Genomic DNA, 24,032 nt, shown 5'->3' on the forward strand with positions numbered 1-24,032 from the left:
GTGACACTGACAGGGAAAAAAATTTGAAACCAGTTAGCAAAACTTTCCTGAAGGATAAAAATACCCAAGTTCTAAAAATTATCTTAAAAGGACGGATTCCACACCATGAATCCCCTTTTCTCCTTACCCCCAGCTCCCTATTGTCAAAGATCGGTAACCTTAGGAATAAATTCTGTGACAATTCGATTTCTTCCTTGGGGACCCATGAGTAATCGTGTGCGTGTGTATGTGTGTGTACGTGTGTACGTGTGTAGGTGTGTAGAAGAAGGTCCAGAGAAGCGAAAATGTCGCAGGTTTCTAGACACCCCGATTCTGTTCCTTCGGCCACCTGGTCCCAGGTTGCCGCGTCCCCGGGGCGGCGCGCGCAGGGAAGCGCCGCGCCCGGTCGGTGGTGTGACACGGGGGTGTGACTGCCAGCCGCCCACGCGCCCCCGTCCCCACCCCGCGCCCCGCGCCCGCCCGCGCAGCGTGACTGGCCGCCGCCGCAGACCAGATCGGAGAGGCGGGTGGGCTGCTGCCTGGCGGCCGCCGCGCTGTCCTCCCTCCTCCGCTCCCTGCGCCCCTCCCCTGGCGGCTGCGCTGCTGGGCGCCCGGGAAGCCGCCGCTGCGAGCCCGCAGCTCGCGCGCGGGGACCAGCGCCGAGGCGGGGGCGGCGGGAGCGCCGAGACCACGGCCCCGGGGAGAGGCGGAGGGGCCCGGGCCAGGCGGGCAGAGCTGAGCGTGGAGTGTCTGTCGTGAGAGCCAGGGCTGCACCGGTGCTCGGCGCCGACCCCGCCAGCCCCAGCCCGGATCGCCGCCGCCCCGCCTGCGCCCCCAAGGCACGCGCGGCACAGCCATGAACACCAACGATGCCAAGGAGTATCTGGCCCGGAGGGAAATCCCTCAGCTTTTCGAGGTAGGGGGCTAGGGCTGGCAGAGGGGCGGGAGGATGGGGGGAGGGCAGCCCCGGGGCTCGGGGTGAGGAAGCCGCGCCCGTCCCACCTTGCAGACGCTGGGCACGGAATTGGAGGGGGTTGCAGAAGCTCGCTCGAGCGCTCGCCCGGGGGTCGCCGCCTTTCCGGCGGGTTGCCGGGGTCCTCGTCAGATGGCTGGGCTCAGAAGCCCGCATCTGGTAGATGAAGTTTCAGTCCTGCAGCCGGCTTCGGGAGCAGGCTGCCCCAAGCGCGTCCCTCGGATGTGGACACCCAGCATGGGCTGCGGGCAGTGGCCGGCCGCGCTCTCTGGGGGCGAGCGCCAGGCCAGGAGGGTGCGCTGGCGCTCAGGAGCGAGCAAGGATTAGAAACTGAGGGGTCGGGAGGGTGCGCCGAGGGTCGGAACCCCGGCAGTAAAGGGGAGGTGTAGACGAAAGCAGCCCTCCCCAGGGGAGCTGGGAGGAGAGCGATGAAGATGCAAAAAACAAATCCAAACCCATGAAGTGCAGCGCTGCCTCCCAGGTGGCAGGGACCCAGCGCTGCTCTGCGCTTTCGGTGAATGAACTCCTGAGCACGTTTTCCCGTCGCCTTGGAAAGGATGGTTCTCCTCCCCCGCCCGGGCTTTCGCCTGCCCTTTCCAGTCCATCTGGAGAAAGAGGGTCGGAGAGAGAGCGAGGAGGCGGGTGCGACTCCTGTTGCTCCGTCTTCAGACAGCGTCAGAGCATCATCTGCACCAGGGACCCGGGGGATGAGGGACTTGGAGAATGTGGGAGACGAGGGTTGAGGGATGAACTAAGGAACCTTGGTTAGTTCTAAACCACAGCCTTTGTCTCGGATCGTTTTACTTCCTTTCCTTCTCTCCATATTTTAATTTTAAAACATTCCTGAATCCTATATGCTTTTGCTTAGGTTAAAAAAAAAAAAAAAGAATGGAAGCGAGCCAACCGCCATAGAGTGAGCCCCGAAAGGGAAAATCCATTCACTGCAAACCTGCTCCCCCATTTCTGAAAGATGATAGACTGTAGACTGATATAGCAAACTAAAGACCATGAGTTGCTCTTTCTCCTGTTTGGGGGTTTGTTCTGCTGCAAGGAATTTTAAAACACCACTTGGGAAAAGCATTTTGTCCTTGTTTTCCAAATTATCTTTAAAATGGGCCGCCATAATTACCGATCTTCATTTTCTTCTCACCTCTGTAAGCTACCGTTTCAAGTCCATTTGAAGCCAAGATTTCCAGGTAAACCACCCACTGAGCACAAGCGCGGTATGTGAACCCCCAATCTAGCACGTGCATTACTAGTGCTTGCAAATAATCAGGAGATGTTGCCTAAGGACAGGTCTTGGAGGATGTAGGATTGTTGAATTTTTCTTTTCCTTTTTTTTTAATTTTCAAAAAGTAAATATGGAGAGGAAGTGCTGAAGGTCTTAGTCATAAACACTACTACTGAGATCAGTTTCATTCCTACACTTCTAAAAGAGTAATTAGAAACATCTGCTGGAGGGTCACCTGATTGCAAAGTGCTGCTTAATAGTATGTCTTTTTTTTTTTAATAAAAGTGGGTACTGTTTTTCCTCCTTGGTAACTACAGAGAATTTCGATAGTTTGTTCATGAAAATCTACACAGTGTATGCAAATAAGTGGTGGCAGGTGTTTTTGTTCAGGTGTTACGCTTTTCTGCATATGAATGGGACGTTTTAACCTTGTGCACACCCAGAAAAGGAACTCAACTTGCTTAGGTGAAATGCTGTAACACAGTGTACTTAAATGCAATCCTGGACATTGGAAGATGGAAGGGGACTGCAGGTGCCTCCAAAGGCTCCATCCCTCCAGTAAGAAGAATCTGTGCTGTGTACAGTGCAAGAGAGAAGTAGAACCTGGCAGTTCTCCATGCGATGGGTGTAGACAGCAAAACCAAATGCTTTAAGTTTCCAAACTGGATTTTCTCCCTCAAAACCACAATATAGGCATACAAAGTTTCTAGGTATACAAAATTTAGCAATTAGGTATCTATCAAACCCAAAACGTTGGCCCCAGCTGTGGATATTAGACACCATTGTAGACCGAGTGACTGATTATTGAATCTCCATGTTGTCAAACAGCTAGATGTATGTAACCGACTTGTTCAGACTTCTTCCTGACTCGAGGCATCGCATAGGCTAGGTGGGACATCTCTGCTAGGTGCAAGTTTGGAGTGTGTTTCTAGTTTTAGATTAAATATTTAAAATAAAAACCACTTTCCCCTATTTTTGTCTTGAGTTCTTAACTAAAGCTAACCTTATGGTGTATATATTGATCTTGTATTACTATACCTTAGAGCAGAGATTTGGCAATTAATTTGAATACTGAGAAAAATCAAATTAGATTATTCAAGTTCTCAAAGGATTAACTCACAGAGACTGAGTAACAAAGTCTGTTACTTGTCTTGGATCCCTGATGGTGGCTGACTATTAGAAGAAAGGATTTAAATTATCTGTGAAGGAGTGGAACCCATTTACCCGTTTTAAAGTCAGTACCATTCTGGGAGACAGACTTGTTTAGGGAAAGTGGAAATGTATATTTTCCATTAAGAAAAGATCTTCATTCAGTATCCTTGCTCATTTTAGGCAATAATAGGGATTTAAAAAAAATAAAAGACCTAATCTTGAGTGATTCATATTGTAGTTGGATTATGTATGGGGCACAGATAATCTGGCATTTTCTTTTTATCCCATATCCTATTTTTGCAAGATGTGGAGAGAGGAATATGTGAGTTTTGGAATCAGAAACAATAAGTTGGAATCCTGGGCCTACGAGTTTCTAGCTGAGTAACCTTGATCAACTCACTAGCATCTCTGAGCCATGATTTCCTAAATAAAGTGGGGATGATATACCACATAGGGCTAAGAGTGCATTGGGTAAGCTAAGGCATACAAAGATACAGAGTAAACACTACCACAGAGCTAGCTGTGTTAACATGGGAGGAATGTGAGGAATTTAACGCAATGTGTGTGTGTGTCTGTGTCTGTATGTGTGTATGTATAGCTTGTGTGTGTGATTATTTTGACACACAAACTGGATATGGATGCCCAGGTTAGTTTTCTCCACTCCTCTGCAGTTGAACTCCTCTGATTGAAGACCCTAACCCACACTATTTAGGATTTCAGTGAACAAATGTACCTAGTAAGCATTGCCTACCAATTTGGGCAAATTGCACAAGAATAATTTGAAAATAAAATACTGTATTTAGGAAAGATGTCAGCCTTACAAAGACTGTGTGTTTTGTGCATTAATAATGTATATTGGTGATAATAATAACCTATTCTTTTTCCATGAAATACTCTAAAGGAAAATATTTCACACATCAATCCAGTTCCCAGGAATCAGCATTTCCAAATTTGTAGCGTTTTTAGAAACTAGTACATGTGACACTTCGGACACCAGGTTTTCCTCTGTAACCTCAATGGATATTGTGGTGATTTATATATCAAATGGCTTTTTTGTAAGTCTCAGACTTCATGTTTTGAGTGAATTGTTTTTCCTGATTAGAAACCAGTCCAACATGCAGCTACCACGTTCCAGGGCAGGTGTGTCAGGGGCTGGATATTGAAAAATAAATAAGACCTACATTGTGTTGTTGAAGAGTTTATAGTTTAGAAGAGGAGACCAACACATAAACTGATGTTTTCAGTATAAAATGACAGGTAAGATGTTTTTTTCTGGGTCCCATGGAACACAGAAGAAGGGATCCGCAAGCCAACCTATGAGCTCAGGGAGATTTCCTGATAATAATAATAATGTTAACTAAAACCATGAACAATATTTCTTGAGTACTTACTATATGCCAGGCACCTAATACATATTTTACAAATATTAAATTTTTTAATCCTGAAAAAACCCTCTAAGGTAGGTATTATTACTCCCATTTTACAGATGAAGAAACTGAGGCTTGTAGACTTTAAGGATGGGTAGGAATGAGATAAATAATGACTGGGGCATTTTACACACTGCACATTATCTCATTTTGATAGGGCCCTTCCATTTTAAACTATATAGTTACCTGAATTGTTTAAAAGGCAGAGAATGCGCAGCTGAAAACTAATTGGTCAAGAATTTAAGGGATTATCTTTTTTTTTTTTTTTTTAATTTCTAAAAATGAAAGTTCATTTACTCAAGTACTAGAAAATGGCATAGACTTTCAGGAACGTAGTAAGTCAGTTAGTAACTTGAAACTTGCCATGCTAGGAGTTTTTACGGCATGGAAATTGGCAAATCTAACCCCCCACCCCCAGCAGAGGTTTTAAACATAATGGGTTATCTTAATTACCCAATCAGATCATAATTTCGACTCTAATTGTTTATTAAAAAAACAAATGCAAAGAACAAAATCAACTGAGAATTTAAAGATGGGACAAACACTATTTTAACAAAAGTGGTTTTAAAACATATTTTACGTGGGCATGTTTTGTTGTTGTATTTCAGAGCCTTTTGAATGGACTCATGTGTTCTAAGCCCGAAGACCCAGTAGAGTACTTGGAAAGTTGTTTACAGAAAGTAAAGGAGCTGGGCGGCTGTGACAAGGTGAAATGGGACACATTTGTCAGCCAGGAAAAGAAGACCTTACCTCCGCTCAATGGAGGGCAGTCACGGAGATCCTTTCTAAGAAATGGTAATGTATATGTAGAATAACAGAAAGTTTATAGTTAGAATAGTTCTCTTTAAAATGTACTATGTATTATGCATAAAAAATAATTTAAAAATCTCTTTTCAGGATGAGAAAATGTTCCCATTCTCCCTACTGACTAATTAAAAAACATTAAAAATCTTTAAAAAAAATAAAACATACCTTGTAGACTGTAGGCAATGATTTAATTTATTAGGTTTCCAAACACCTGGAAGGTTATTTGACCCTGGTATATGATTAATGTCTCTCTGCTATTAATTCTAATCACCTCCGTGATAAAACAAACAAAATTACATACCATTGTCCAGCAGTTCACTAAAGGCTTAATGAAATTTTGTTACTGACTTCATTACTTTGCAAAATGAATTACATTAGCAAACTATGATTTTTTCCTTAAAATCGCAGATAAGACTTTTCCAAATAAATGAATAGATGACAGACAAAATTGACAGTTATTATATAACAAGTCAACATTTTTTTGTTAGCTGGGAAGAGATTTGACTTATTAATATGTTTCCAAATTCAGAGTTCATGTTAACACATCTGCACAAATGCATGTAAAGTTTATACTAGTTAATTCAACAAGGCTCTGTTAAGCAGCTACTGAATATAATACATTGGATTAGGCGTTTGAGTATTATAAAAGAAGTAGACAGTATGAACTTGAACAATTTTAGGAATAGTTTGAAACTAAGAACTGTAGTTCGCTAGAGAAGATTTGTGGTATTCTGATAGCTTTCTGAAATATGTGCTTATCCAAATTAGTGGTTCAACATCAGCCAACCGGCCTTTTAGGCTCTAGATGAAATTAAGTATAATAATATGTGAAAAATGGAATCAGTTACAAACAAGAGAAACTAACAGTTCTTTCCCAGTGGCCAAGATCATTATATTTTCAAAGTTTATAACACTCTCAAAAGTTATACCATGAACAGTTTCAGCTATACTGACAGAATTTGAAGTGGAGACAATTCTATTTGCAATGAATATAAGGGGGAAATAAATCTTAGCTTGTTTTATCTTATTTAGTCACGACCCATTTAGATTTTATCTGAATGTGGTGTGGGGAAAAGTCACGGTGTGTTAATTTTAAGAAACAGAAGCAGAGAGAGAAAGTAGAAACAACATTTTCTCAGAAATATCTCCAGAGAGGAGAAGAATCTTTCCCTGTTCAGGCAGAAGTCATCAGTAGGTGATTTAGGATTGGGAACTCAAGAGAGTACCTTTAGCCAGTTAACCACTGCAGCACCCCATTTAGTAAATTACTGCTTTGGTGAAGAAAATGATATTTTCATGGGCTTGAAGATTTGCTAACTTACTTCCCAGGGTGTCGTCATACTGTTAGAATCTGGCTCAGTGTTAAATACATGCCCCATGCCGTTGTTAAATCAAGTGAGATAAATATAGGGAACTGCTTTCTAAACCTTAAAGTACTAACAAACCTCAGGTATTACAGGATTTAGTCTAAAATATTTTTATGTTTTTAAATTTAAATCTAAGAGGATATGAAATTCACTTAGTCAAAAAGCTGCTCTCAGATTGGGTACATAAAGTGACTGTTTTACAACAAAATGAAATCCAAATGCTTCTATTTTATACTATTACCTGGTTTGGCAAGGCAGGCAAGCCAAGTGGGTAAGAAAGAATGGTGGGGACTGTGGTCAAACTAGAAAGCAGAACTAGAGAGAGCAGTCATTGTCTAAAGGCCGTCAAGAACAAATTCTGGAAAAATGTCGAGTTGAACAAAACACATCTGTGGGGCTATGCCACAGATGACCAGTTTGGAACTGCCAATCTAGCAGGATAAGCTAACACAGGAATGGACAATGTAGGTTTAACTTTCATTAGAATTAAAATTGCTTGTTACTTTTAGAGTCTCCATACCTAATACTTGACCAGAATTCCCGCTCAGAGACCTTTTAATTACTCATCAAATAGAACCTTTCCATGTACCATGGTGACAAGAATGTTGTACCACACTCTCCTATATCTAGAACCTGTGCTAAAAGACAGAAAATGATTTCTAAACAGTTTTGTCATGTAATAATAAAAGTTTATTTTATGAAATGCTTTACACATTCACTCTTTGTAGGTTTTAGCTGTAATTTATGGAATAAGTTACTATTAAATTCAACAACATTGCTAATTTCCCAGTAACTTAAAGCATTATGATTGTTTCTAGAAATAAAAAGTAATTCGTGGGGCCAGCCTGGTGGCAAGCGGTTAACTTCGCATGCTCCACTTCAGCAGCCAGAGTTCGCAGGTTCAGATCCCAGGCACGGACCGTCGCACCACTTGTCAAGCCATGCTGTGGCAGTGTCCCATATAAAGTAGAGGAAGATAGGCACGGATGTTAGCCCAGGGCCAATCCTCCGCAAAAAGAGGAGGATTGGCAACAAATGTTAGCTCAGGGCTAATCGTCCTCACACACACACACAAAAAAAGTGATTCGTGCATCTTTGCTGAAGTATTGACATAGCTATGCTGATATGTAATTATCATGAAAAATTATTCTGTGAAATAAAACATTTTAATCATTTAAGCAAATTACTTTCTAAAGTAAAAACATGGTAAAAACAAGGATAAATTATTGGCTGACCGTTCTTTAAAACGTTTTACTATAAATGTGAAATGAGCATCCATTTTTTTCTTCCATATGTATACAACTGAATAAATAATTACTCGTGAATAAGAGTTCTAGTCCCATAGCTCCAAATGTCCATGGAGCTTCTCTTCTGGAATATCTCGTTGTCATCTTATATGCAACATGTCCAAAACCAAACATACCATATTTGCTTCAAAACCAGCACTCCCTTTTCCTTTTCCTATTTCCATGAAGCCCGTCAATGCCTCAGTTGGGCAATAAAATAACCATTTATTGAGAGCTAAAATGTGTCAGACACTCTTTTAGGGCTGGGGATGTAGCCACCAAGAAAGAACAAACATGGCACTTGCCCTAATGGAGCTTACAGTCTAGCAATAAAGTCAGGCATTAAAAATATTAGGAGCACAATGCGTGCTACAGGGAATGCCATAGAACTAACCGTATTAACAAGGGGCTGGATCCAACCTAGGCTGGGGTTCAGAGTAGGCTTCCTGGAAGAAGTGATAGGCTAATCCTCAGAGACAGAAAGCTGAGCACGTATTAGCAAGAGAAGGATGGAGAAGATTGAGAGTATACCAGGGAACAGAGAACAGAAGGTCCTGATGTAGAGGAAGAGGCTATGATATAGACAGGAATGAGAGATGCCCAGTATTTCTGGCAGAAAAGAGAGGGCATAAAGATACTATATGAAATGCAATGTGTTCCTTATTCTTTTAGACTTGAAACCTGGCAGTTATTTTTTAACTATCACCTCCTTTCATTTCTCATATCCCAATCCTAACCATGTCCTTCACATCCAGCCGTTTATTTCCACTTCTCCTACTAGCCCTCTAACCTAAGCCTTCACTTCTCACCTGTGGATTACTTTAACAGCCTCCTAGCTGCTACCTTTCTGCTCCTAGTCTCTCCCTACTCGAATCCATTCTAACTATTACCAGATTAATTTTCCTAAAAAGCATATTTCATATTTCATCATGTCACTTCTCTACCCCCCAAAACACCTCCACTGGCTTTCTACCCGATTAAAGCCAAACAGTTTACTCTGGATTCAAGGTCCTTCACCTTGTGGTCACACTCTACCTACCCATCTCCTGGCTTTTCTCCAGGGGAAACCATCTATTTCAGGAAGGCTGTTCTCTTTATTATTAATTCAACAAATATTTTTTGGACACTGACTATATGCCAATCACAGTTCTAGATCCCAAGGATACAGAGTTCCAGGTAGGTAAGGTCCCTGCTGTCATGGAACTCAAGACTCTAATGGGAGAAGACAAACAATGAATGAGTAAGAGACCTCTCAGATGGAGAAATGGTGTGCTCTCTGTGAGAGCATTATTAGAGTGATGTCCTTGAAATTAACTGGGTGGCTACCCTAGATTAAAAAGTCAATAAAATCCTTTTATAGGAGGTGACATTTAAGCTGAGGTGTGAATGACACGAAGAGTCAGCCCTGGGACCAACAGGCGAAGAGCATTTCAGGCAATGGATTGTGGGGACAAGCATGGAAGCAGGTAGACTGATAGAGTCTATTATAGTAGGCCAAGTAAATGATGGTAGGTTAGAGAAGAGTTGTGGTAGTGCAGATGGAGAAAAGTATATGCATTTGAGATATGTTTTGGAGACAAAGTCTGTGGGAGTAGATGTAAAGAGTGAGGGAAGAAAGTAATCAAGGATAATGCCTAGAGTTTTGCCCTGTGTTGGGTGAAGCAATTCAATTTCAAGGCAGAACAAGATTCTGTTGTCAGCTCCTTTCCTGACATAGCCCATCCCAGAATTTTCTAAAGAATATCCACTGTCATCTGCAAACTACTCCACTCCTTTTGTGGAACTAAAGTGAGTCCAGTGGGTCAATAGTTAGTGACCTCATTTATTGTATCAACAGAGAATGGAAAGTTCTAACTGATCAACACCCAGGAGGAGATGTGAGCATTATGCCATACTAAAATCCAATAGTTCCCTTAGCCAAATCCCTCGTGGAAAGCCAGGTGGCCTGTCTCCTTTGTGCAGGTGCCTTTTGGGTGTTATGGCTTCTCTGTATTCTCAGTATTCCTGGAATACTGACACATGGGGTGAGGAAGGAAGGAGCCATGAACCAGGTAGCCATGAACCATGAAGGAGCCGGGATGAGACCATCTGCCTGATTTGAGCTTGCCAGCTCTGTCCTCTGGTCCTTTTGAATATGTCACTTGTAGTTCTGACTCTGAGTCTTTGTGTTTTGTTTCCACCAGCTGGGGTAACTTTCCACATTTCATCACCTGTGCTTGTCTTTCAAAGTTCAGGTCCCGCCTCTTTTGCAAGTCCTTTCCTACCACTCCAGCCCAAATGGATCTACCCACTCATTGAACGCCTGTGGTGTTTACTATAAGAGATATTCTTTTTAGCACTTATCCTGCCTGGTGTGCTTACCACTGTCAGATATAAGCATGTAAGCTCCAGTTTGTAAGCCCTGCGGGGACAGGACTACATCTTATTCTTCTACTGAATCATCCTCAGCACACTAACACGTCTGGTAATAAATGGCAAATATTTGTTGCCATTGTAGATATAAACTTAAATCTTCATAGTTACGTTTTTAAATCAAGGATATTAAAGATAATAAATATTGGAAAAGTAAAATTAAATGATGTTGAAAGATACTCCAAGTGTAGAAATTGTTTGCTACCCTGTTACCTGTCTTGTAACAGTACCCTAAGTTTTTGTGCATTACGCCATTAAGCCATTCCACTGGACTACACTACCATGCCTGGATCATAGTGGTGTGTATCTATACATATTGAATAAATGAAATACATTATGCTGCCCATGGCTCCATGGGCAGCTGCATATGGTTGTGAAAGGTGTGAAGGTTATGCACTACACAACTCTAGGGAGTACCATTTGCAGAGACCAGGACGTATACAAACTACCAAGCAAAACTAGGCAGTACTTTAAAAGGTTCCTCCAGGGCAGAGCTTGGCAAACTATCACCCATGGGCCAAGTTAAGCTCACTGCCTGTTTTTATAAATAAAGTTTTATTGGAACACAAGCACATCCATTTGTTTATATATTGTCTATGACTGCTTTCCTGCTTTCCATGGCCAAGTTGACCATGAGACCATATGTCCTTCAAAGCCCCAAATATTGCCCATCTGGCCCTTTCAGAAAAAGTTTGCTGACCACTTATGGGATGGGGTCTACTTCCAGTTGGAAAAAATAAAACTCATTTAGTTTTTAAATTTCTTCTACTAATTAGTTAAGTGCCAAAAATGTTTTATTATGCGTTTTTTTTTTCCGTTTCAAAGTTATCTTACTCTTTTGCAGTAATGCCCGAAAATTCAAACTTTCCATATCGGCGGTATGATCGACTCCCTCCAATCCATCAATTCTCCATAGAAAGTGATACGGACCTTTCCGAGACTGCAGAGTTAATTGAGGAGTATGAGGTTTTTGATCCTACCAGACCTCGACCAAAAATCATTCTTGTTATAGGTATGAGGACAGAAAGCAAAATTCTCATATTATTGCTAACTTTGTTTATATGTTTACATTTCAAAAAATTATGTCAATTATGTATCATATTTGCAAATACTTAGTTGAATAATGACAAACAATAGAAACAAAAGCTCAAGAGACAATAGATGGATTTTTTTTTAGCATAATTTTTCAATAAAACAGAAATTGTTCTAATTATATTATCTAATGCCTATTGCAATGGGATTTTATAGAATCCCATTACAATGTCATAGAAATTTTCTATTATGAATTGAAAGTAGGTAATCTCTTCAAGATTTATTGTCCTGTGGTTTTTACCTAATTTTTAACATAGATAACTGAATTCATTAGAAGTTTTCTAAACATGATGTGTTGTTTTCTTCCTTTAACTCAGCAAATTGAATTTTTATTCACTATTAACTTTAAAGGGAAAAATACCCTATAATATGTTGGTAAAGACTCATATAAATGAATCTTCCTCATGGCAGACCAGCACCTACAATAAAATCTAAGTTTTGATGTTATTAGACAAGCAAATCTAATGGAATAGTGTTTTACACAGCACATAATATCAGAGTATTAATCAAAATAATAATGATAATAGTAATTTTTTTAATTGCCAATATGCATCTTACGTTGAATGTGAAAATATCAGTCTTATGCCATTTCACAAGGAATAGATATTGAAAATGTTTTAAGTATTCTTGCAAAAGCCTTTTTGACCACTCTTGTGAGTTCTAACTTCCTCAAAATCTATAAAAATCAGGGGCCGGCCCCATGGCTTAGCGGTTAGGTGCGTGCGCTCTGCTACTGGCGGCCCGAGTTTGGAACCCAGGGTGCGCCAACGCACCACTTGTCTGGCCATGAGGCTGCATCCCACATACAGCAACTAGAAGGATGTGCAACTATGACATACAACTATCTACTGGGGCTTTGGGGAGAAAAAGGAGGAGGATTGGCAATAGATGTTAGCTCAGGGCCGGTCTTCCTCAGCAAAAAGAGGAGGAATGGCGTGGATGTTAGCTCAGGGTTGATCTTCCTCACACACAAAAAAAAATCTATAAAAATCGTGAAGAGACCTGTGAACAAGCAACATATGGAGTTATTGTCTCACTTTCCAATTTGACTCAGCTTTCACAGAGATGACCAAGAGCAAAATCTAGTGTGAAATGTTCAAAGTGATTCTAGCCAATAACTGTTAACAGAGGGCAAAATGTATGCAACCCTCATGCAAATGAGTACTGCTCCGGGAAAATATAACAATGATGGCAACTAGGGAAAAAGCCTGCAAATGAACACAGCAAGCTCTAACAGGAACTTTCAAGTTCTCCAGACTAGAAAGAGTGGCATTTGTACATCTCTAAGTGTAGTGAGAATGAAGTTGCAAATAGATTTAGCCCTGAATTGTTTAAAATAATATTGTAGCAAAAGAGTATAGAAATCAGCTTTCTAAAAGTCAAAATATTCTTCTGACATATGGTAACCGCTATTATGCCATAAATCTCTATTTTTGAAAATGGAATTTTTTTGTTTGTGCATAAAAATTTGAGGTCCTTACCTAGAAGACAAGGAAATGCTTTATTAAAGATAGAGCTACAAGTGAAGAAATATTGGAAACTGTTTTGCCATTTTATGATGAAATATTCCTTCAGTTTTGTTTTTATTGTTGCTGTTAGTAAACTATTGGTGATTATTAACAGGATGTACAAATGGAGGCTTGATTATCCATGAAAAAAGTGTAATACCAAATTGCTCTTGTGTAAAACAGGGCATATATGAATTTTTTGTGCGCTGTGAATTTTATATGAAGTGATTAAAATTTTTCTATAAACTAAGATCTTTGGAGAAGGTGTAAATGCTCAAATCTCCTGCACTTCGCAGTTCTTTTTTTTACTCGGTAAAATCAGATTGTTTCCCAAGGGTGTGATTTTGGTTTTAGACTTATACACTGTATTGTAAGATTTTATGTAATATAAGAATGATGCAGAACTGATGAGTGTAAATAACTTTTAGAAGATTGAGAAAAGAGAAGAAAGGAAAAGCCGAACCTTAGGTTATATGAGAAAATTGGGACAATTTTATGACTTTTTAAGAATTGTAAAGTAATTGTACCTGAACCTTAGAAATTTTTATTAATTCCAGCCTTAATACAGGGTGGAGGAGGTATAGATACTTACATAGTGTTACATCCAAATAAAGAAAATTTCCCTTCTGACGATACAGAATTTTTTTTAAAAAGCTGGCCTTCTTGGCATGGATATGAATCTCTTTGTTTTGTTGTTGTTTTTGTTTTTGCTTTTTGGTTTTTGTTTTGTTTTTGAGGAAGATTGGCCCTGCGGTAACATCTGTTGCCAATCTTCCCCTTTTTCTTTTTCCTCCCCAAAGCCCCAGTACATAGTTGTGTATCATAGTTGTAGAGTTGTAGCTCCTCTATATGGGACGCCGCCTCAGCATGGCTTGGTGAGAAGTGAGGAGGTCTGTGCCCAGGATCCGAACTGGAGAACCCGGGCCACCGCTGAAGTGGAGCGCACGAACTTAACTGCCCCGCCACTGGGCCAGCCCCCATGTGAATCTCTCTTATGTTAACATAATCATAAATTCTAAGAGTTAGATGGATCCTAGTATTTATAAGCATTAGAGATAGATAAATAGAACAAAATTGAGCTACTCTGGTTTCAGAGAGAAGAAAGTATATAAAATTAATTTGTTAGGAAGCTTCAGTAATCAACTTCATCCAATAAATTAATGCTATTCTCTGTCAGTTGTGCTAATCATGTTTTTTTTGTTTTCTACTATTGCCTCCATTCTTTCCTTGAAGGTGCCATAACTTTGTTAGCATGTTTGAATTTGTTTTTAATTCAGTGGAATTTATAATCTCTTGGTTTGATGGTTTGTGAGATCAAGTGTGGAAATGTAGTTTATGAAAGATAACTTTCATTCTTCAGAGATCGAATCAATTTGAATTTGTTGGTGGAGTTGGTCATATAATTTTTTATTCTTCAAGCCAGTCCATGATTTGCCCATTGGTTATTGGACCAAAAGCAACTATTTAGAACCAAAACTTACTTTTGATTTGCAAAGCAATAAATTTAATCTAGTAGTAGCTCGTAATGTTAAGTTTAATAGAATAGGATTTAGAGTTTCTTAGAAAGAGAATGGTCAAAAATGTAAACAAATTCCTATCCTAAGTTTAATAAAGGAATAAAAAGGTGAAAGCTAGGTATTATCAGGTGCATTATTTGGGATTGGGGTTAAGAAATGGTTCTTATTATATTAGTTGATCTTAGAATTCTGCACATTAAAATTTTTAAAGTGGAAATAAGCCCTGGCCAACCAAGTCTACCCACTCAGAACTCTACTTACAAAAAACAAAACAGAACAAAATAGCTGTCTTTCTTTTTTGCTGATATTATTTGCAACAGGAATAAAAAATGTTTACTAAATAATTATATATAAAATTACTTCAACCCCCCCAAAATTTGATATATTGAATTAGTAGGGAGAACATGAACTCACTTTTCTATTGAACTCTTATTTTCAGTATTGCTTAATAAATTATAATTATAAAAATATTTTGCCTATACTCAATAATTTATGCTTAAGTACTTGAAAATATTTTGTTCTGATAACTGCCAACAAAATAACAACAGACTCGGCTGATTGCTGCGTGCTTTATTTTGAAATTTGTTTAGACTCTAGATTCTAATTGGTCCTGGTTGTTTAGAAATATAAATTAACTAAATAATCTAATATGATTTGGAAATAAAATCTGAGGCATGTATTTTATAATTATTTTAATACTGATGCTTTTAAAAAATAAGTGGCAATTACCAATAATTAGTATTGAGTTATGTTGCAAAATGTTATTTCATACTAATGTATCACAAATCAAAATTATCATGAGTTCTATGAAATTGTTCTACCTTAAGGACCTATTCTATTCATTCTGCATATTTATTGCATAACACTGCTTTTGAATTTGAAGGAGATAATGCAAGGACATCCATGAACAGAGAGAGTTCAAAAAAAATTTAAATAAGCTGCATCAATATCCATGTGGCTTCAGTTTAAAAATAATTGTTACAACTCACCAAATTGCACATTAACTCTTTGTTGGCATGGAACACATTTTTGTTATTTCAATCGTTGTCTTTTGTATCCCATAGATTTTTCTTTGATTACAGAGGAAAAAACTATTATAGTTTACATAGAAAAATCGTAAAGGTTTTTTTCAACTGCATTGTTCAAATTAAAAAAAAAAAAAAATAGCTGTAAGGGTCGGCACCGTGGCTTAGTGGTTAAGTGCGTGCGCTCCGCTACTGGTGGCCTGGGTCCGGATCCTGGGCGCGCACCGACGCACCGCTTCTCCGGCCATGCTGAGGCCGCGTCCCACATACAGCAGCTAGAAGGATGTGCAACTATGACATACAACTATCTACTGGGGCTTTGGGGGAAAAAAAGGAGGAGGATTGGCAATAGATGTTAGCTCAGAGCCAGTCTTCCTCAGCAAAAAGAGGAGGATTAGCATGGATGTTAGCTCAGGGCTGATCTTCCTCACACACACACACACAAAATTAGCTATGTACTAAAATGGGTGGAGGAAAAAATGTCTCTTTCATGTAATGCAGTTGATCATGACAATTCTTGGCTAAGTCTACACTTGCTGTGCATTCAGAGGTGACATGGAGAATGATACACGTAGAGCAGTTATCCGCCCAGTGCTGGTGGTCTAGGTTCTGCATCTCAACACGAAGGTAGTAGTTGTAGAAAAGAGAGTTTCTTATTGTCGAAGGAGGTCACAATTTTGCCTGTTTTAAATAATAGGTGGTCCAGGAAGTGGAAAGGGTACTCAAAGTTTGAAAATCGCAGAACGTTATGGATTTCAATACATTTCAGTGGGAGAATTATTAAGAAAGAAGATCCACAGCACCAGCAGCAACAGGAAATGGAGTCTTATTGCCAAAATAATTACAACTGGAGAACTGGCCCCACAGGTACTGCTGTATAATTTGTTTCTGTTCTACAAAGTCTTTTATACCAGTTGTGAGGGTACTAAATTTAACTGTGGTCTTCCTTCCTTTTTCTTTATAACAGGAAACAACAATTACAGAAATAAAACAGAAATTGATGCAAATACCTGATGAAGAGGGCATCGTTATTGATGGATTTCCAAGAGATGTTGCCCAGGCTCTCTCTTTTGAGGACCAAGTAAGAATGTCTCCTTATATTCTAAAGGACCTACTTTTTGCTGAAAACATTGAGATTAAAAAGAAAAGATTTCTTGGAAGACTTGGTATTATTTTGAATGAATTCTGGTCTGAAAATGGGCAAGTATGGGTTGGCAGAAGGTCATTTCCTTGGCACTCATGCTTAAAAATTGAAGACAGTCTCTGCCAAAAAGAAAAGATAAAAACTAATAATAGAATTCATTATTTTTATTAAAAAATGCAAATCTCTCTAAATTTTATTTCAAAATACTTTCCTTAATATTGTATTTTTGGGCCGGCCCCGTGGCTTAGCGGTTGGGTGCGCGCACTCCGCTGCTGGCGGCCCGGGTTCGGATCCCGGGCGTGCACCGACGCACCGCTTCTCCGGCCATGCTGAGGCCGCGTCCCACATAACAGCAACTAGAAGGATGTGCAACTACGACATACAACTATCTACTGGGACTTTGGGGGGAAAATAAATAAATAAAATCTTAAAAAAAAAAATTAAAAAAAAATATTGTATTTTTAATGCTTAATTACTTAAACAAGCCTTATTCGGTACTGCTCAGGGATATAAAATATCACCGTGTACTTACATTGTTACCAGTTAAGGAAGCCCTCTTCATTGGGTTGTGAAATGCTAAACTACCTACCTATGACAAGGTAGGGTTATGGCTGCCAAAATTTATTCAAGTTTGAGTAGACCATGCTGCTCAACACCCAACACATCTATTTTAGAGGGAAATCAATTAAAATATTTTGTATATCTATTTAATCTTTGAAAAGCTAGTATGACTGATTTTTCCTTTAAAATTTTTAATTACAAAAATAATATAACATCATACAAATTTTAAGCCCTGGTATAAAAAATGAAAGTCCATTAATACCCTCCTTCCATTCCATTGCCCCTCCTCTCCTGAGAAATAGAAATACTGTTAAATTTGTTACACATTCTTCCAGGCCTTTTTTTGTACATTACACACTTACACACACCCATGCACGCACATGTGTGCAGCTCATATACAAATGCATTTTAAATTTTCCTAGCTATTGCCAAACAATTCTCCAAAAAGACGTCTCCAGGTTACAGTCCCATGGATGTGAAATGAGAGTATTTGCTTCTCTAGACCCTTTCCAATCAGATATAATTCATATTTAAAATTTTTGCCAACCTGATAAGTAAGAAACAGTATTTCGTTTTTTAAATTTGCATTTCTTAAGTTACTACTGAGGTTAGGTGTATTTTCAGACATTTGTATTTCTTCCTTATGTCAATCGCCTACTCTCTTTTGCCCATTTTTCTACAGACTTGTTTATCTTTTTCTTACTTATATTTTTCTTACTATTTGTTACTTATTTAAACTTTAAAACATATTACAGATATTCTATCAGAGAGGATTAAGTCAAATAAGATGTAAGTTTATGTCTCATGTAAAAAGAAGTCTGGAATTCGGCAGTTCAAGGCCAGAAGATAGCTTCATAAAGCCTCTCTTTGAATATTCAGATTAACTGTTTTGGGACACCTATTAGGCTGGAGTGTCTTTCTCTCCTCCTCAGGCTTCGCCTTCCTGCAGTAAGTCCAGAACCTCTGGGGCTTTTTCAGTTTAAGGGCTTGGTTCTGATTGCTCTGGCCCTGAAGAGAGAGAATCAATATTTTGTTGTTGCTTTTGCTGCGCCGTGATTTTGCTGTTGGAAATGGGTGCTAGGGCAACCCTTCCATGTGATACTGAGCTGTTGGTGGAAGCGTGAGAGCCAGGCAGGTAGGCAGGCATTCCAAACCTGGTCCACCTTATGTATCAAATGAAGTGCACTTGGTGGGTACAAGCAGAAAAAGTGACTTGATTCTTTCCCTCTATTGCCTTTCAAACATGCCCTGTCAAGTCTCTCGCTTCTCCCCTGGATAATAACTCGGGAAGATCCCATAGCTTTTCCGGTCACTTTAAAAACGTTAACAGATAGTCTCATTTTCAGGTGTTAAAAAGTCTACAATCATATCTCAGTAAAGCTGGAAAAAAAGCCCAGTTCAATCTAAATCAAAACTTCAATTTCTCATTTAATTTAACGTATCTCTGCTACCTTCAGCTTGGGCCTGGTTCAGGCTCAGAAAACTAGAGTGATGTCTCAGAATCCTGAAATTCTTCCTCATGTGGGACAGGTCGGGGGGAAGGGGCAGGAAATGCATAACTCTCCAGCAACTCTCTCTGGATACGTGGTCAATCTCCACTTTCTCTTATATAATCTGGACACGGGTGATGGGCCAGGGGTTATGATACTGGTTTGGGGACACCTGTTAGCAAGTTCTATAGGATGGTATGGTGTCTCTAGAATGTGCAGTCACTTGCATTTGCTGTTCTCAACCACACTTCTGAGGCTGGAAAAGTTCAATTTAACATCTTCTTAGGTTGGCATCATAGCAGCCTGAAAGTTCTTGGCCACTTTGGACAGTAGAGTGGTGCCTGAGGTCGATGCCACCATTGCTGACCTGCAGGAGTTGAGAGGGTACAGAGGCAAAGCTGGACTGTTTTTTGTAAAGCAAAGTGTTAGGGTCAGCCCTGATTACTCCACACCCTGTGTACCCTTAAGTTCCTGTGTGTCTTTTTTTTTTTTGCTGAGGAAGATTGGCCTGAGCTAACATCTGTTGCCAATCTTCCCCTTTTTGCTTGAGGAAGATTCTCCCTGAGACAACATCTGTGCCAATCTTCCTCTATTTTGTATGTGAATCGCCGCCACAGCATGTCTAACAAGTGGTGTAGGTCCACACCCAGGATCTGAACCCGCCAACCCGGGCTGCCAAAGCAGAGCACGCCAAACTTAACCACTAGCCTATGGGGCTAGCCCCACATTGGGTCTTTTTTTCTTGTACCATTTATGACACCAACTATGTGGGGATTCACACTAGTTCTCCAATCCTCTGACACCAACTAGGTATCCAGCAATTGAATTCACCTCTGACACTAACTATCCACAGTTGGTGCAGACTCCACAGGTTAAGGGCTCAGTCTCACAAGACTGCCCCCCACTTCAGACCCCATTTGCAAGTCCCAGGGGCCACCTTTTCTGCGTGATCAGCTATAAATTCGGAAGTTTCCACAACACCCTCCTCAGGTTTGATAATTCACTGGAATGACTCACAGAGCACAGGAAAAGGCTTTACTTACATTTACCTGTTTATTATAAATGATACAACTCAGGAACAGCCAAATGGAAGAGATGTGTAGGGCAAAGTGTGGGGTTGGGGTTTTGACCTTCCATGCCCTCTCTGGGTGCACCACCCTCCAGCACTTCAATGTGTTCACCAACCCGAAAGCTCCCCAAAGTTCATTGTTGAAGAGTTTTTATAATCCAATCTCCAAACCCCTTCCCCTCCTTGGGGAAGTGGGGCTGAGAGTTCCCACCTGCTAATCTCGTGATTGGTTCTTCTGGCAACCAGCCCCCATCCTGCCCCTGTCTGGGCCGCCCCCCCCCCAGTCGCCTCATTAGCTTAGACTCAGGTGTAGTCAGAAGGAGTTCATTATGAATAACAAAAGATGCTCCTATCACTCAGGAAATTCCAAGGGTTTTAGAAGCTTTGTGCCAGGAACCAGGGACAAAAACTAAATATATATTTTTATTATACCACAACTCCTCAAGGTTGTTCTTTAACCAGCTTTTTTTAGTGCACATGTGAGCATGAACACAAGCATATGCAGAAATTTTCCCAAGACTTCCTCACAGGTCCAGGGTGTAAGAAGAGATGGATTTCTGACATTGGCCATATACTAGTGATGGTAATACCACTGTAACAAAAAGACCTAACACTTAAGTGGCTTATAGGACAGAGAAGTGTATTTTTCCTCTTAGGGAATAGCCTGAGTGTAAACAGTCCAGATTGATTGGGCAGCTTTTCTCCTTAAGGTCATTTAGGGATCATGGTTCCTTCCAAGTTATTGTTCTGCTATCCACTAGCACACTGTCATCATCTGTATGGTCAAAACAGAATTGCCATCACATATGGGTTCCAGCTGGCATGTAAGGGGAAGAGAAAGTGAAGGTCTGAAGTCCCAGATCTGGAAGTGGCATCCATGACTTCTGCTCCCATGGCGTTGCTGAGAATTTTGTCACATTGTAATTGCAAGGCAGGCTGGGAAATATAGTCCGGCTTAGCCAGGTGCCTGGCTATAGTTCTGTTACTATGGCAGGATGGGAGACCTGGCTAGCAGTTTCTACCACAGTTTGCCCCTCTGGCCATCCAAATATCTGTATGCTCCCTTCTTCCCACACATAGAATGTACTCACTCACTCCCCAAGGAAAACAACCCAGAGTCCCACCATCTAGTTCAAGAATTGAGTATCTCTACTTGATGTACAGTTCTCTTCATTAGGTTCAGATTTGACTCCTCATCTTAGCCACCTATAAACTAAACATCAAGTTGTCTTCTCTCTCTGCCACCAATAAATAGTGGAGAAGCAAGACCAGAAGTGAAATAAAGGCTCCTATTCAGAAAAGGGCAGTTTGGCAACACAGAGTAGTCACTGAACCATAGCAAATAACAAATCGTGTGAAGCAGGGATTTCGAAGGGCCCTCACCCTGGCAGTGGAGTGATTTCCTAGGTTAGCCCCTTGGCAACTCCTGGTTATCCACCATGGAGGAACTCTTTGTCTGTTCTCTTCTGAGGCTCCTGGCCCTCTGAGAAGTTCTTCTTCTTGTCCATTATCCTGCATGGCCACATCAAAATGTTGTGTTGGAGACTATGCCCACCTTGGGAGCTATTTTAAGCTTGAAAAAAACACAAGTTTCTTCTGGCTAGGCTTATGGTTGCTTTGGTAAAACCATTTCCTCAAAAATTTGGTAGGCTTCTGCCCTTTTTGCTTCCAGTTAGTTCCATGTGCCTGTAACTACACCCAAAGTTCTTTTCTGGATGTGGATAATTTTGACATTTAAATATTAAATAAAATATTAAATGTTTAAATATGATATTTAAACATATAGACAGCCAGTTATTTCTCCAGCAAAAATTTTTTTTTCAGGATCAGCAAAGAATTGCACTTTGGGGTCTGCAACCATGCCTAGCCACGTGCAAATCTCCCACAGCAAAAAGAGGAAAAACTCTTCTACAGATGGGAAGAGGCAATTGGGAGGGCTATCGTAAACAAAGAGTTTGAGATGTAGTGGCTTTTCATTGGCTGAGTTGTGAGAGTCTCTCATTGGTCTTTCTTCTTCCTGTTGGGCTCTGCAGTAGGTGTAGAGCATGAGAGCGCCCCTTTTTGGCCTCCAAACTCCAATTTAGTGAGGTTTTAGTTTATTAATTTTCGCAATAGTAAGCTGCTTTATTTCTTTGTTTTCTCATTTTGATGGTGGTTACTCTGAGGCCATATAAAACAACAGGCTTAGGCCTGGCTACGGAGCTATTATTACGGAAGAAGGAAAAACAGATTTTGAGAGACAATCGGCAGTTTCCACCAAAGACAACATGCTGTGCACAGCTCCATCTTCCCTTCCTACCCTACTTCCCAGCCCCAGAGCTGAGCTCTCCCAGCTCTCAGACTTGCCATGTCAAGGGGAGGGGAGAGATGGAGACTTTCCTCATCACCAGAGGATAGCCCTGGTTCTCCTCCTTGCGGTTGATACTAGTTCCTTCCTATCTGAAAATTTCTTCTCACCTTTGGCCTGATTGTTGAAAAGAGGTAACAGATTAGTGAGGGGAAAGGAATCATGATGGGCAAGAGTGGGAAGTCTACAATCTCTCCACTGTCAGCTGAACATACTGCACAGCCAAGATTTCCCTAGATAGCCCAGAATCCACAGTGAAAACCTAAGCAAGACGTTTTTTAAAGGTTGTAGAATTTCATATTCCATGGGATGGGGATGGGGAGAAAAGCTAGATTTCTGTACTGAGGATTTAGTAACCAAACAGTAAAGCTGAAACCAATAAGAACTCTATGGTGCTATTACTGAAAATGGAGGAGGGAAGCCTACACCAAATCTATATATAAAAATAAGTAACAATATGTTCAACTTTTTGGCCCCAGCTAATTTTCCAATTTTATGTATCTGCATATGCATTCTACTGGACATACCGCATATGCTGGACTACTTCCTAGTTCTCACAGTGACCTGCTCCTGCCATTCCTCAGTGCTATTTCTATCATCCCCTGACTTGCTTTTTCCACTCTGCATTCTGTTTTTGAGCTCTCTCTGTGTTGGTATCCATAGGCGTAGCTCATTCTTACAACTGCTTCATAATATTACATTCTATACATATATCGTATTTTATTAGTGGACTTTCAGGTTGCTGTAAAATTTCTGCTGTTACCAACAACACTGTGACCAACATCCTTGTACGCATCTCCCTTTGCATATGTCAAAAAGATCTCTCAGGAATATTTCTAGAAATGAATTTTCTAGGGTAAAGGGCAGATTGTGTGTGTGTAGTTTTGAATCTATGTTTTAGATTTTGTTAATATGATATTAAACAGTAGTCATAAATTTAGGATTACTTCTTTCCTATTTCCCCACATCTCACCAATACTTAATTTTAAATCTTTTTATTTTAGGCTCTCTCATGGATTAGAAATGTTTTTGCATAGCTATTTTAATTTGCATTCTCCTAATCACTGGTGAACTGAAACATTTTTAAAACATGTTTAATGGCCATTTCTATCTCTTCTTTTGAGAATTGTCAAAACATAACCTTGGCCCCTTTTTTCTGATGCATTGTTTGAGTTTTTATTATTGGTTTGTACATTCTAGATCCTAATCCTTTGCTTTATATCTTAATATTTTCTCCATTTATTTTTTCTCAATAATACTCCTTATATGTTCCTTATATGTAAACATGTACCTTTCATCTTAAGTTCCTTACAGTTTCACAAAAATATTCTATATTTTTCTAGTAATTTTTAGTTTTGTTTTGAGGGTTCAGGTATTTATTCTATCTGCATTAATTGTTGTATGTGGTATGAGATAGAGATAGAATTTTATTGTATGTTTTAAATGGAAATGAAAAACGTACCCAGTGATCCAAAGGTCATTTGTTGACTGGTAGATCTTTTCCCCACTGAAGTGACTTATTCCCATATAGATATGGGTCTGCTATATGGTTTCTCTACCCACTTCTTTTGTCTGTTTATATATTTCTGCACTGATGTCAAGGTTTCAATCGAAGACCTCTACATTATATCCTGATGCCTGAAGG

General features: G+C 40.0%; 1 protein-coding gene across 1 annotated transcript in view; it reads left to right on the forward strand.

Moving 5' to 3' along the window:
* The first annotated feature begins 646 nt into the window (after nucleotides 1-646).
* AK5 (adenylate kinase 5) overlaps nucleotides 647-24,032 on the forward strand; it is a 228,669-nt gene continuing 205,283 nt past the window's right edge. Inside the window, exons 1-5 of the mRNA XM_058538359.1 lie at nucleotides 647-895; nucleotides 5,371-5,557; nucleotides 11,479-11,646; nucleotides 16,474-16,643; nucleotides 16,744-16,857. Coding sequence (XP_058394342.1) covers nucleotides 836-895; nucleotides 5,371-5,557; nucleotides 11,479-11,646; nucleotides 16,474-16,643; nucleotides 16,744-16,857 — 699 coding nt within the window. The 5' untranslated portion in view covers nucleotides 647-835. The remainder of the gene's footprint in view (nucleotides 896-5,370; nucleotides 5,558-11,478; nucleotides 11,647-16,473; nucleotides 16,644-16,743; nucleotides 16,858-24,032) is intronic.

Source organism: Diceros bicornis, chromosome 4 (genome assembly GCF_020826845.1).
Source record: "Diceros bicornis minor isolate mBicDic1 chromosome 4, mDicBic1.mat.cur, whole genome shotgun sequence".
In the NCBI taxonomy this organism is placed as follows: Eukaryota; Metazoa; Chordata; class Mammalia; order Perissodactyla; family Rhinocerotidae; genus Diceros; species Diceros bicornis.